This window comes from Taudactylus pleione, unplaced genomic scaffold, assembly GCF_031769625.1.
Source record: "Taudactylus pleione unplaced genomic scaffold, aTauple2 ptg000830l, whole genome shotgun sequence".
Lineage (NCBI taxonomy): Eukaryota > Metazoa > Chordata > Amphibia > Anura > Myobatrachidae > Taudactylus > Taudactylus pleione.
This window is the reverse complement of record NW_028285232.1, coordinates 3,846,463-3,860,294: the sequence shown is the minus strand read 5'-3', so window position 1 is coordinate 3,860,294 and position 13,832 is coordinate 3,846,463. Positions and strand designations below refer to the sequence as shown.

At 49.8% G+C, this 13,832-nt stretch overlaps 1 protein-coding gene across 4 annotated transcripts in view; it reads left to right on the top strand.

The window, feature by feature from the left end:
- Nucleotides 1-13,832, top strand: part of IL11RA (interleukin 11 receptor subunit alpha) — a 210,470-nt gene that overhangs the window by 127,269 nt on the left and 69,369 nt on the right. For all 4 annotated transcript variants that reach the window (XM_088458419.1, XM_088458421.1, XM_088458420.1 and 1 more), the window contains exon 5: nt 4,747-4,861. In XM_088458419.1, the coding sequence (XP_088314545.1) occupies nt 4,747-4,861 (115 nt within the window). The remainder of the gene's footprint in view (nt 1-4,746; nt 4,862-13,832) is intronic.

Here is a 13,832-nt window from a genome sequence, read left to right as displayed (position 1 = left end):
TTACATCAGGCAGAGCCCATGTGCCCGTATTACAGGGGGCGGCAGTGTCCTCACCCGCAGGAAGCTGTCCCTTGTCCCCTTATGTTACATCAGGCAGAGCCCATGTGCCCGTATTACAGGGGGCGGCAGTGTCCTCACCCGCAGGAAGCTGTCCCTTGTCCCCTTATGTTACATCAGGCAGAGCCCATGTGCCCGTATTACAGGAGGCGGCAGTGCCATCACCCGCAGGAAGCTGTCCCTTGTCCCCTTATGTTACATCAGGCAGAGCCCATGTGCCCGTATTACAGGGGGCGGCAGTGTCCTCACCCGCAGGAAGCTGTCCCTTGTCCCCTTATGTTACATCAGGCAGAGCCCATGTGCCCGTATTACAGGGGGCGGCAGTGTCCTCACCCGCAGGAAGCTGTCCCTTGTCCCCTTATGTTACATCAGGCAGAGCCCATGTGCCCGTATTACAGGGGGCGGCAGTGTCCTCACCCGCAGGAAGCTGTCCCTTGTCCCCTTATGTTACATCAGGCAGAGCCCATGTGCCCGTATTACAGGGGGCGGCAGTGCCATCACCCGCAGGAAGCTGTCCCTTGTCCCCTTATGTTACATCAGGCAGAGCCCATGTGCCCGTATTACAGGGGGCGGCAGTGTCCTCACCCGCAGGAAGCTGTCCCTTGTCCCCTTATGTTACATCAGGCAGAGCCCATGTGCCCGTATTACAGGAGGCGGCAGTGCCATCACCCGCAGGAAGCTGTCCCTTGTCCCCTTATGTTACATCAGGCAGAGCCCATGTGCCCGTATTACAGGGGGCGGCAGTGTCCTCACCCGCAGGAAGCTGTCCCTTGTCCCCTTATGTTACATCAGGCAGAGCCCATGTGCCCGTATTACAGGGGGCGGCAGTGTCCTCACCCGCAGGAAGCTGTCCCTTGTCCCCTTATGTTACATCAGGCAGAGCCCATGTGCCCGTATTACAGGGGGCGGCAGTGTCCTCACCCGCAGGAAGCTGTCCCTTGTCCCCTTATGTTACATCAGGCAGAGCCCATGTGCCCGTATTACAGGGGGCGGCAGTGCCATCACCCGCAGGAAGCTGTCCCTTGTCCCCTTATGTTACATCAGGCAGAGCCCATGTGCCCGTATTACAAGGGGCGGCAGTGTCCTCACCTGCAGGAAGCTGTCCCTTGTCCCCTTATGTTACATCAGGCAGAGCCCATGTGCCCGTATTACAGGGGGCGGCAGTGTCCTCACCCGCAGGAAGCTGTCCCTTGTCCCCTTATGTTACATCAGGCAGAGCCCATGTGCCCGTATTACAGGGGGCGGCAGTGTCCTCACCCGCAGGAAGCTGTCCCTTGTCCCCTTATGTTACATCAGGCAGAGCCCATGTGCCCGTATTACAGGAGGCGGCAGTGCCATCACCCGCAGGAAGCTGTCCCTTGTCCCCTTATGTTACATCAGGCAGAGCCCATGTGCCCGTATTACAGGGGGCGGCAGTGTCCTCACCCGCAGGAAGCTGTCCCTTGTCCCCTTATGTTACCGTATTACAGGGGGCTGTTGCAGGCTGATTACCTTGCTGGGATCTTTGAAGGTCACTGCCGAGCTGCTCTGCCCTTTAATGGCTCTAATGAATATAAATATTTAGAATATCAGCTGTGGAGGCTGACGGACGCCGCCAACCTTGTGTGTAGATTTATACAGAGACACGTCGCAGAAGGACGGCACGCTGAGTGTGATATTTAATCATCCACTTACCATACTCTTCCTCTTCAGGATATATAATGTTTATATCTCTCTATCCTGTGGGGTAGCAGGATTATTATATTATTTATCTGTCTATCTTAGTGTGATCTTCTGTCTGTATCTCACGTGTTACAAAGCAAAAAAATAATGGGATTGCGCTATTTTGTGGTTCTGCCAAGTAGGTGTTTACGATAGCCACAGTTTTGAGCGTCCGGTAGACGCCATCCCACCACATGACCTCCCCTCCTTCATTTATTGGGACTTTTCTTTCTCTATCATTCCTCCCAGTACCTTCATTTTCATTCAGCTATTGTATAATACAGGAACACAAAGGAAATGCCATAATATTAATCCGTTATAGAACTTGCATAGGATACGCAGACCCATGGCAGAGTGATTGACAGGAAGTGCTGTTTGGGGGGTGGTGACAGGGGGTGGTCAACTGAACGCTGACGTGCCACAGCGTTTCAATGCCGTTGCTGGGGCGTGCATAAATTATCCACTGCAATACTATACACAGCCTGAGGTCTCAGAGAAGAGGGCGTCCTTATGTCAGGCTGCGATCACAATGTAAATGCAAACATTTAAATAACGCCGCTGATATTAGCAACGCAGTTGCGTGCGTAGATGCAGAATAGCGCTCCGTAGTGAATCAGATCCAGTGTACGGTAAATGAAAACATATTTCCGTTTGGTCTTTTTAATATTCAGCTCTGCAAGCAAAGTGCATTTTACAGTTATTTAACTTTCTAAATATTTAAATCGTCTCTCGCTGCCTCTGTCATACCCAGTGCATCACATCGCATACATCGTAGTCGCTGCGACCAGAGACTCCTCACCCCCAAGGTGTGGGCTTGAGGTGGATCTAATGGTTATGTATGTTCACATCTCAATGGAAGAGTCACCCAATGAGACGTGTGTAAATCATAGCGCTCCTGTGATTACTGTGCGCGGTCTTGCCTCTCCGAGCTGGGAACGTCTCTGATCACAAACATATGTTTTGTCTACTCTGTAATCTGTGATGTGTAAACAGCGTAAGGAGTAAAATATTCCTGGTGTGAGCTGGTGACACTTTACGCTTGGTGTATGGGGTGGACTTGCGCAGAAAGTTGTCAGAATGCAACAAACTAATATAAAAAACTGTGAGTGCCCATGTACACATAAATTACACAGTTTATTCTTACATATACTGTTTGTTAAAACTGAGTGCATATTAGATTCTGCATAAAATGGTAAATGCACAGTCGAGTCACATTATGATGACCACCTCCTACATTAGAGGTCGGCATCGTGTAGCCCATGAAGTACGTCAGGTGCCGTGCACAGGCTTGGTGGGTATATGAGGTGTGCGATAGGCCGTCTGCACACATCACTCGTTGCTGTCATGGGTAAAAGGAGATTTATCTTTAGTTGCAATAACAGATGATTATTGGCTTTCGGGCCAAAGGCGGCATTTCTGAAACAGCGCATTTTGTGAACTGTTCGCGTGCTGCTGTGGTGAAGGTGTATCGTGATTGGACAAATGGCACCATTGCAAATAACCGACGTGGTAACTGCGGAGCACCATGATGTGAGAGGTGAATGTCGGCTATGAAGATGCGTGAGGGCCGGCTGACACGCTACAGTGGAGAAGCTCACCGTCAAAATGAACCTGGGGACCACCAGACGTGTGTATAAAATTACAGTTCAGTGAACCCTACTGCGTATGGGGCTCCCAAGCAAACGGATGGTCACTGCACCTTAGCTAACGAAGGCGAATTGGCGGAAAAGGCTTCAATTTTCACACCTGTATCGGAATTGGACCTCCGCTGATTGGCGAAGGGTTTCCTTCTCTGATGAGTCACGTTTTCTGTTTCATCGAACGGATGGACGTTGGCGAGTCAGTCAGGGGCGCTGAGGGGGGGGGGGGGCGGCTACAGATTACCGGGGCCTGGGCTTGCTGAGGGGCCCGGGTCCGGCGCTGCTCCCCCTCCCTCACAGCAGCCCAGCACACAGCGTGTGCTGAGCTGCAGTGGAGACTGCTCGTGGCTGCACCACGCACCCTCCAGCAGCAGTCTCATATGCCTGTGTGTGGGGGGGGGGGGGAGCGATCCCACTGATCGCGCCCCCCCTGGCTTTGAGTAGGGCTGAGGGGGCCCAGAGCGCCCAGAGGCGCTGGACTTGAACCCAATTGAGCATCTGTGGGACCACTTCAGTCGTTATGTTCACTGTATGGGTACTGCACCACGCACCCTCCAGCAACTGTGGGATGTACTGCAGTCAGTATGGCTCCAGATACCTGTGCCAACCTACCAGCACCATATTTAGTCACTCCCAGGCTGCCTCGTGGCTGCACATGACGGTAACTGTGGTTATTAGCTGGTTGTCGTAATAATGTGATTCGACTATGTTTATCTATGACACAACAATTAAATAATATTACATTAGTACGTGGAAAATCAAAAAGGTGTCAGCAGATTTATCCATCCCTATCTCAGGTAACAAGAACCCCCCCCCCCCCCCCCCAAATAATCTGCAACCTCAGCCCCAGCTATAAGTTTATGTGCTGTAAATAACAAAGTCAGTGACCTTACAGCTGCGTCAATCTGTAGGTATACGGTCACCTATAGATACCAATCCATATGCTCAATACCGCCTGTAGTAATATAGTCACAGGATCACAAACCTCACATGCTGCTCACTAAATCAGGACAGGTCTGACAAACCTCCGCCATCAGTGCATCTCCGTTATCACGGAATACAGCGTCTGCTGCATGGGACCCATTCACAATGCAGCCTGCCCCCACTGTATTGGATAAGAGATACAGAGCACTACTCACTTTAACCCTCATACATGAGACGCCGCTTGTGTGCCATGGAGCAGCGGGCAGCGTGGGGGAATGTATTACCGTCATTCTGAGTGCTGTTTGCTCTTATTGCGTGTGAATATCTGTTTTATATACAACAACCTGTGTATTTTTTCTAGCTAATTTTTTTTAGTGCAATTCTGAGCTTACGCACATCTGACTCTTGTCCTGCTTCTCTGCAGATACTCCCGCTATACCATCCGTCACCTGCAGAGCTTCCGATTATCACAACTTTTCCTGCTATTGGAAGCCGGCTGTGGACACTATGCTGCCTACAAGATACATCACGTCCTATCGGTGAGATAACGCGCTGTGTACACAGCGACATGTACTTGGCCTCAGCATTTATCCCTTGTTTTTTCAACCTTGTCCTGAAAAAATATTTCAGGAATTATTGGCATAATGGCCTTGGTTCCAGGCATCAGTGTGTGTGTATGGCTTCCTGCAACTTTTACCAAACACATTTTATAACTTTCTGGCTCCCATCTGTGCTTTTCAGCCACGTATGTACATCACCAGGCAGTGCAGCTTCTTTCTGTTGCGCGATGTAAGGCCCAGCCCAGCTTGGTGGATTGGATGCAGTTGTATCCAGACAGCAGTTTTGTGTCATATCCATGACAAAAATAAACTGGAAGATGATATAAAGGCAATCCTGAAAGAAAAGGCCATGTGTTTGGTAGAGGTTACAGGAGGGTAAATGTAGAGCCTTTGTGGTCACAAAATGTGTTGAAATGAATCTTCATTGATTGCAAATATTGGAGTCTGTGTGTGGATATGACACAGATCGCCCTTTGGTTACAGTTATATAGCTAATATGTGTTGTATCTAAGGACCAGAACCCTAGACAACTCTATCTGGCTCATATAAAACTGGGACAATCAGAAGGAAGTGAGAAAGCTGTAGGAGGGATGTGACAGGTGCACAACCACTGTAAATGGCGGTTTGTGTCGGTGACGCTCCTGATTGGACATACACAGCCCTCTGCAATCCCAAGCTGCTGCGACCTTGTGCATAACCAATCTGTGTGCTACAATGCAAGATCTCCCAGCTGTCAGTCCCTCTGTGCCTGAGTCAGAGCCACACGTGATGCATGTGCAAAAATCCCCAAAACCACCTACAGCGCATGCGTTACACAGAATGTACGCACAGAGGCGCTATTGCAGCCGGGAAGCACGGTATCAGAGATGTCTTGGAAAAGTGCTGAACATTCCTGGGCGGTAAAATGATGCACGCTGGTCTGTCTTACGGGCGTTTTATGGGATTGTCGCGGGCGTGTCTGTTTCGGTGGCACGTCTAGAAACGCACCAGTCGGTGTTTCAGCATCCACAGGCACGGGCAGCAGGCGCTTCAGTCCTTGAACAATCATACACACCGGGGACGGGCTTGGTATGAAGTCACAGGCAGGAGACACTTCCGTGTCCATGTCTGGACCAGTCTGTGGCTGCCCCCATGTATACCATTCATCTCTGTAATACACAGTACTGATAACATAGGTGACCAGCTGCAGAGGAGGGAGAGGGAACGTAAGGTCAGAGTTACATGTATACCATTCATCTCTGTAATACACAGTACTGATAACATGGGTGACCAGCTGCAGAGGAGGGAGAGGGAACGTAAGGTCAGAGTTACATGTATACCATTCATCTCTGTAATACACAGTACTGATAACATGGGTGACCAGCTGCAGAGGAGGGAGAGGGAACGTAAGGTCAGAGTTACATGTATACCAATCATCTCTGTAATACACAGTACTGATAACATGGGTGACCAGCTGCAGAGGAGGGAGAGGGAACGTATGGTCAGAGTTACATGTATACCATTCATCTCTGTAATACACAGTACTGATAACATGGGTGACCAGCTGCAGAGGAGGGAGAGGGAACGTAAGGTCAGAGTTACATGTATACCATTCATCTCTGTAATACACAGTACTGATAACATGGGTGACCAGCTGCAGAGGAGGGAGAGGGAACGTAAGGTCAGAGTTACATGTATACCATTCATCTCTGTAATACACAGTACTGATAACATGGGTGACCAGCTGCAGAGGAGGGAGAGGGAACGTATGGTCAGAGTTACATGTATACCATTCATCTCTGTAATACACAGTACTGATAACATGGGTGACCAGCTGCAGAGGAGGGAGAGGTCAGACGTAAGGTCAGAGTTACATGTATACCATTTTATCTCTGTAATACACAGTACTGATAACATGGGTGACCAGCTGCAGAGGAGGGAGAGGGAACGTAAGGTCAGAGTTACATGTATACCGTTCATCTCTGTAATACACTGTACTGATAACATGGGTGACCAGCTGCAGAGGAGGGAGAGGTCAGACGTAAGGTCAGAGTTACATGTATACCATTCATCTCTGTAATACACAGTACTGATAACATGGGTGACCTGCTGCAGAGGAGGGAGAGGGAACAGAAGGTCAGAGTTACATGTATACCATTCATCTCTGTAATACACAGTACTGATAACATGGGTGACCAGCTGCAGAGGAGGGAGAGGGAACGTAAGGTCAGAGTTACATGTATACCATTCATCTCTGTAATACACAGTACTGATAACATGGGTGACCAGCTGCAGAGGAGGGAGAGGGAACGTAAGGTCAGAGTTACATGTATACCATTCATCTCTGTAATACACAGTACTGATAACATGGGTGACCAGCTGCAGAGGAGGGAGAGGTCAGACGTAAGGTCAGAGTTACATGTATACCATTTGTCTCTGTAATACACAGTACTGATAATATGGGTGACCAGCTGCAGAGGAGGGAGAGGTCAGACGTAAGGTCAGAGTTACATGTATACCATTCATCTCTGTAATACACAGTACTGATAACATGGGTGACCAGCTGCAGAGGAGGGAGAGGGAATGTAAGGTCAGAGTTACATGTATACCATTCATCTCTGTAATACACAGTACTGATAACATGGGTGACCAGCTGCAGAGGAGGGAGAGGTCAGACGTAAGGTCAGAGTTACATGTATACCATTTGTCTCTGTAATACACAGTACTGATAATATGGGTGACCAGCTGCAGAGGAGGGAGAGGGAACGGAAGGTCAGAGTTACATGTATACCATTCATCTCTGTAATACACAGTACTGATAACATGGGTGACCAGCTGCAGAGGAGGGAGAGGGAACGTAAGATCAGAGTTACATGTATACCATTCATCTCTGTAATACACAGTACTGATAACATGGGTGACCAGCTGCAGAGGAGGGAGAGGGAATGTAAGGTCAGAGTTACATGTATACCATTCATCTCTGTAATACACAGTACTGATAACATGGGTGACCAGCTGCAGAGGAGGGAGAGGGAACGTAAGGTCAGAGTTACATGTATACCATTCATCTCTGTAATACACAGTACTGATAACATGGGTGACCAGCTGCAGAGGAGGGAGAGGGAACGTATGGTTAGAGTTACATGTATACCATTCATCTCTGTAATACACAGTACTGATAACATGGGTGACCAGCTGCAGAGGAGGGAGAGGGAACGTATGGTCAGAGTTACATGTATACCGTTCATTTCTGTAATACACAGTACTGATAACATGGGTGACCAGCTGCAGAGGAGGGAGAGGTCAGACGTAAGGTCAGAGTTACATGTATACCATTTTATCTCTGTAATACACAGTACTGATAACATGGGTGACCAGCTGCAGAGGAGGGAGAGGGAACGTAAGATCAGAGTTACATGTATACCATTCATCTCTGTAATACACAGTACTGATAACATGGGTGACCAGCTGCAGAGGAGGGAGAGGGAACGTAAGGTCAGAGTTACATGTATACCATTCATCTCTGTAATACACAGTACTGATAACATGGGTGACCAGCTGCAGAGGAGGGAGAGGGAACGTAAGGTCAGAGTTACATGTATACCGTTCATCTCTGTAATACACAGTACTGATAACATGGGTGACCAGCTGCAGAGGAGGGAGAGGGAACGGAAGGTCAGAGTTACATGTATACCATTCATCTCTGTAATACACAGTACTGATAACATGGGTGACCAGCTGCAGAGGAGGGAGAGGTCAGACGTAAGGTCAGAGTTACATGTATACCATTCATCTCTGTAATACACAGTACTGATAACATGGGTGACCAGCTGCAGAGGAGGGAGAGGTCAGACGTAAGGTCAGAGTTACATGTATACCATTCATCTCTGTAATACACAGTACTGATAACATGGGTGACCAGCTGCAGAGGAGGGAGAGGGAACGTAAGGTCAGAGTTACATGTATACCATTCATCTCTGTAATACACCGTACTGATAACATGGGTGACCAGCTGCAGAGGAGGGAGAGGGAACGGAAGGTCAGAGTTACATGTATACCATTCATCTCTGTAATACACAGTACTGATAACATGGGTGACCAGCTGCAGAGGAGGGAGAGGGAACGTAAGGTCAGAGTTACATGTATACCATTCATCTCTGTAATACACAGTACTGATAACATGGGTGACCAGCTGCAGAGGAGGGAGAGGTCAGACGTAAGGTCAGAGTTACATGTATACCATTCATCTCTGTAATACACAGTACTGATAACATGGGTGACCAGCTGCAGAGGAGGGAGAGGGAATGTAAGGTCAGAGTTACATGTATACCAGTCATCTCTGTAATACACAGTACTGATAACATGGGTGACCAGCTGCAGAGGAGGGAGAGGGAACGTATGGTCAGAGTTACATGTATACCATTCATCTCTGTAATACACAGTACTGATAACATGGGTGACCAGCTGCAGAGGAGGGAGAGGTCAGACGTAAGGTCAGAGTTACATGTATACCATTCATCTCTGTAATACACAGTACTGATAACATGGGTGACCAGCTGCAGAGGAGGGAGAGGTCAGACGTAAGGTCAGAGTTACATGTATACCATTCATCTCTGTAATACACAGTACTGCTAACATGGGTGACCAGCTGCAGAGGAGGGAGAGGGAACGTAAGGTCAGAGTTACATGTATACCATTCATCTCTGTAATACACAGTACTGATAACATGGGAGACCAGCTGCAGAGGAGGGAGAGGGAACGGAAGGTCAGAGTTACATGTATACCAGTCATCTCTGTAATACACAGTACTGATAACATGGGTGACCAGCTGCAGAGGAGGGAGAGGGAACGTATGGTCAGAGTTACATGTATACCATTCATCTCTGTAATACACAGTACTGATAACATGGGTGACCAGCTGCAGAGGAGGGAGAGGTCAGACGTAAGGTCAGAGTTACATGTATACCATTCATCTCTGTAATACACAGTACTGATAACATGGGTGACCAGCTGCAGAGGAGGGAGAGGTCAGACGTAAGGTCAGAGTTACATGTATACCATTCATCTCTGTAATACACAGTACTGCTAACATGGGTGACCAGCTGCAGAGGAGGGAGAGGGAACGTAAGGTCAGAGTTACATGTATACCGTTCATCTCTGTAATACACAGTACTGATAACATGGGAGACCAGCTGCAGAGGAGGGAGAGGGAACGGAAGGTCAGAGTTACATGTATACCAGTCATCTCTGTAATACACAGTACTGATAACATGGGTGACCAGCTGCAGAGGAGGGAGAGGGAACGGAAGGTCAGAGTTACATGTATACCGTTCATCTCTGTAATACACTGTACTGATTCCAAGCAGTGGTTGTACTGCTCTCTGTTATAGTGATACACAGGCTGGCCTTCTCTCAGTCACCGGGCACTGCCAGGCAATAGACGGTCACTGTATCTCCTCCCAATCACAGGGAACGTGATAGCCACCGTGTATATTTTATGGTCACAGACACTGCAGTCCGGGTCTGTTACAGACTAAAGTCACATAGGGAATTTTGGGCCTGGATCAGCATGGATCACAAATGCATCCGCGTCCGCAGGTTGGTCGATGATGCGTACTGCAAATGCGTACCTGCACACGATGGCATCGCAATCACGCACGCAGAAAGAAAGCCATCGCAGAGTGAGTGACGGGACGTCAGCATTTGGGGGTGAGGACTGGTCGGAGAAACGCGGGCGTGTCTGTCCGCTTGAACACCGTTACATGGGCGTGCATAAATAAGCAGCTGCGACAGCATACGCAGCTTGTGTACTCGCTGCGTGCGACGAGACTTGTAATTTCTGAGTCAGGTCAGAGCTGCTGTAATTGTGCGAGGGGCCGTTGTGACCGATGTGTACGCAGGACGCAGGACTGTAAGGTATTACGGAGAATGCTGTAGTGGGCGTCTCTACGCTGGCTGTGCGATTGCAGACATTAGCATATTTTCCCAGCAGACCTGCATACGTGTTCGCAGATGCGATCGCAATATCGATCTGTGATGAATCGCGGCCTCAAAAAGAAAAACAATTTCTAGTATTGTTTTACCTGCAATATATTCCTGCAAGCGCCCGCCCAGAATATCGACACAAGTCATTCTGCCCAAGGGACTCCCCTTATGTATGCATGCATTACTGTGACTGGAAGCTATAGGGTTACATGTCATCCACAGACATCAATAATACATCGCCACCTACTGGCCAACAACAGGACGTCGGCTAGGTGCTGTCACTGAGCCTTGTACGTAGGGTTCTGCTTGTTAATCCGGGGAGAATGCATACATTGAGTTTAATCATTTATAGTAGTGATATTTTCTTGGTGTATATACTGTATGTTCTGACCCCAGGGGCGGCTTATTCTTGGCAGAATGATAGAATTTCCATGTGGTTGTGTTTAGAGCAGAGCGGGGAAATTGTTCTGTATCTCATTTTACATTTTATTTATTTATTTGTGTTGTTGAGCTGTAACATTGGAAGAGGGGTAGGTGGGGGGCGGGGGTAGGGGGTTCACAGACTATAAATTTAAATTGTGATTATTCAAATAAAGCTCATTATTAACTCATAGAGATTCTATCGCTGGGACTTTGCAGAATGTTCTGCCGCAATACTTTGCTTATTTGAATCTTCATTGCAATTACCTTTACGGTCGGGGAGTAACATGACCTGCGCCTATGTGCTGCGCAGAGCAGGTAGTCCCTGGTAAGTGCTGCAGGGGAATGCGTGACTGCCCGCTGCACAGGTGCCAGGATACGAAGGATTACAGTCGGCAGGTGTAGAGGGCAGCGAGTGATTCATGTATAATAGCTGTAATGCGCTCGGGTCGCAGGTAATTTCGTTTTAGTGGCTACACGTGGACGTCTTTACACCGAGCTCCGCACATAACGCTCCCCCTGTGCTCTGCATACAGGGCCCCATTCAGCGGCGGCTGGCACTGGGTCCCTTATCGCTAGCTGCCGGCTTGTACAGGAAGGAGGACAGGAGGGCCCCCCCCCTCCGCTGCAGACTGTGAGGACCCATTCATAGGAGGTGCTGCTGCAGAGTGCTCTGTAACTGCAGGGGGCAGTAGTGACTGTGGGGCAGTAACACTGAGATGCACTTATCAGAGGGGTTCTCAGCTCTGGTCATACTGAATGCAAAGATCATATATATTTATATACGTTATGCGGTGTATAAGCCGTGGCACGGTACAGAAGACAGCGGACGTTGCTGTACACACGTCACCGGTTATATTAAAGCTCCGCACAGAGGGGCCGTAAAGCTGTTTTCTTATTACAGTATCATATAGGACCTGTAGGAGATGGTGGGATATGGTTGGCAATAGGGGGGGGATGAAGCTACAGTGAGGCACAGGGGGGGATGAAGCCAGTGTGAGGCACAGGGGGGGGATGAAGCCACAGTGAGGCACAGGGGGGGGGGGATGAAGCCACAGTGAGGCACAGGGGGGGGGATGAAGCCACAGTGAGGCACAAGGGGGGGGATGAAGCCACAGTGAGGCACAGGGGGGGGGGATGAAGCCACAGTGAGGCACAGGGGGGGATGAAGCCACAGTGAGGCACAGGGGGGGGGATGAAGCCACAGTGAGGCACAGGGGGGGGGGATGAAGCCACAGTGAGGCACAGGGGGGATGAAGCCACAGTGAGGCACAGGGGGGGGGATGAAGCCACAGTGAGGCACGGGGGGGTGGGATGAAGCCACAGTGAGGCACAGGGGGGGGATGAAGCCACAGTGAGGCACAGGGGGGGGGATGAAGCCACAGTGAGGCACAGGGGGGGGGGATGAAGCCACAGTGAGGCACGGGGGGGTGGGATGAAGCCACAGTGAGGCACAGGGGGGGGGATGAAGCCACAGTGAGGCACAGGGGGGGGGGGGATGAAGCCACAGTGAGGCACAGGGGGGGGATGAAGCCACAGTGAGGCACAGGGGGGGGGGATGAAGCCACCGTGAGGCACAGGGGGCGGGGATGAAGCTACAGTGAGTAAGGAAAAGGACTGAAACGTTTCCCACATTATGGTTCTAGGGGAAATGTTGTATACGGGGCTGATAATACCTCCACCAGTCAGGAGATGTTACTGACCTGACCCCTCTCTCCGTGCTGACAACATGACAATAAGCCCCACAAGCTCGCTGCCCAGGTGTCATCCATTACTGTGATCTGCCTGTTACTCCCCACATTCAGTACTACACACACGGCCGTGATCTACACTACAGCAACGTCCATCTCTGTGCTTCTTCCTCAATATCTGCCAGAACCAATGGCGTATCTATAATGGCTGCACACCGCAATCCCTGTGCCCATATCTAGCTATACTTACATCTTCGGAGTCCTGCGTCGCGCTGCGGAGCAGCAAAAATCACAGGGAAAGATCTTGTGACGGCCATTTCCTTGGTGATCTGCACAGTAGGGATGTCCTTGTGATAGAGGCGCGGGCGCCATTTTCCCGGACACCTGTGTATGCGCAGTAGATTCTGGCAACAACCCAGAGTCTAATTTCGCTGCCAGACAGAAGGGGGCCCACATGGCGTGTACGCACGGGCTCTCTCCTCTCTTATACCGCCCTCTACGCTCTGCGTCTCTCATCCACACTCGTCACCTGCTCCCCTTCACTATTACCAGACTCTTATTCACCTCTCAGACAGCTCCCACATAACCTCCATACGCTACGCTCCCCATTGTCATACTCAGACCGCCTCTGACCCCAGGCCCACATTGCTGTATCCCGCTAAGCACGTTTTACCCTTCCAAATACAGAGCCTGGTTCATTACGGATCACAACTCCAACAGCGTACGCAGCTGGGCGATTGTTGTGTACTGCACATGCATCGCAGTGCACGTGTGCGGCGGCTACACTGCGATCGCACTGCCATCACGCAGAGCACGGTAAGCCATAACAGATTGACAGGTGGTCAGTGTTTGGGGGGTGGTGACTGGGGAGAGGT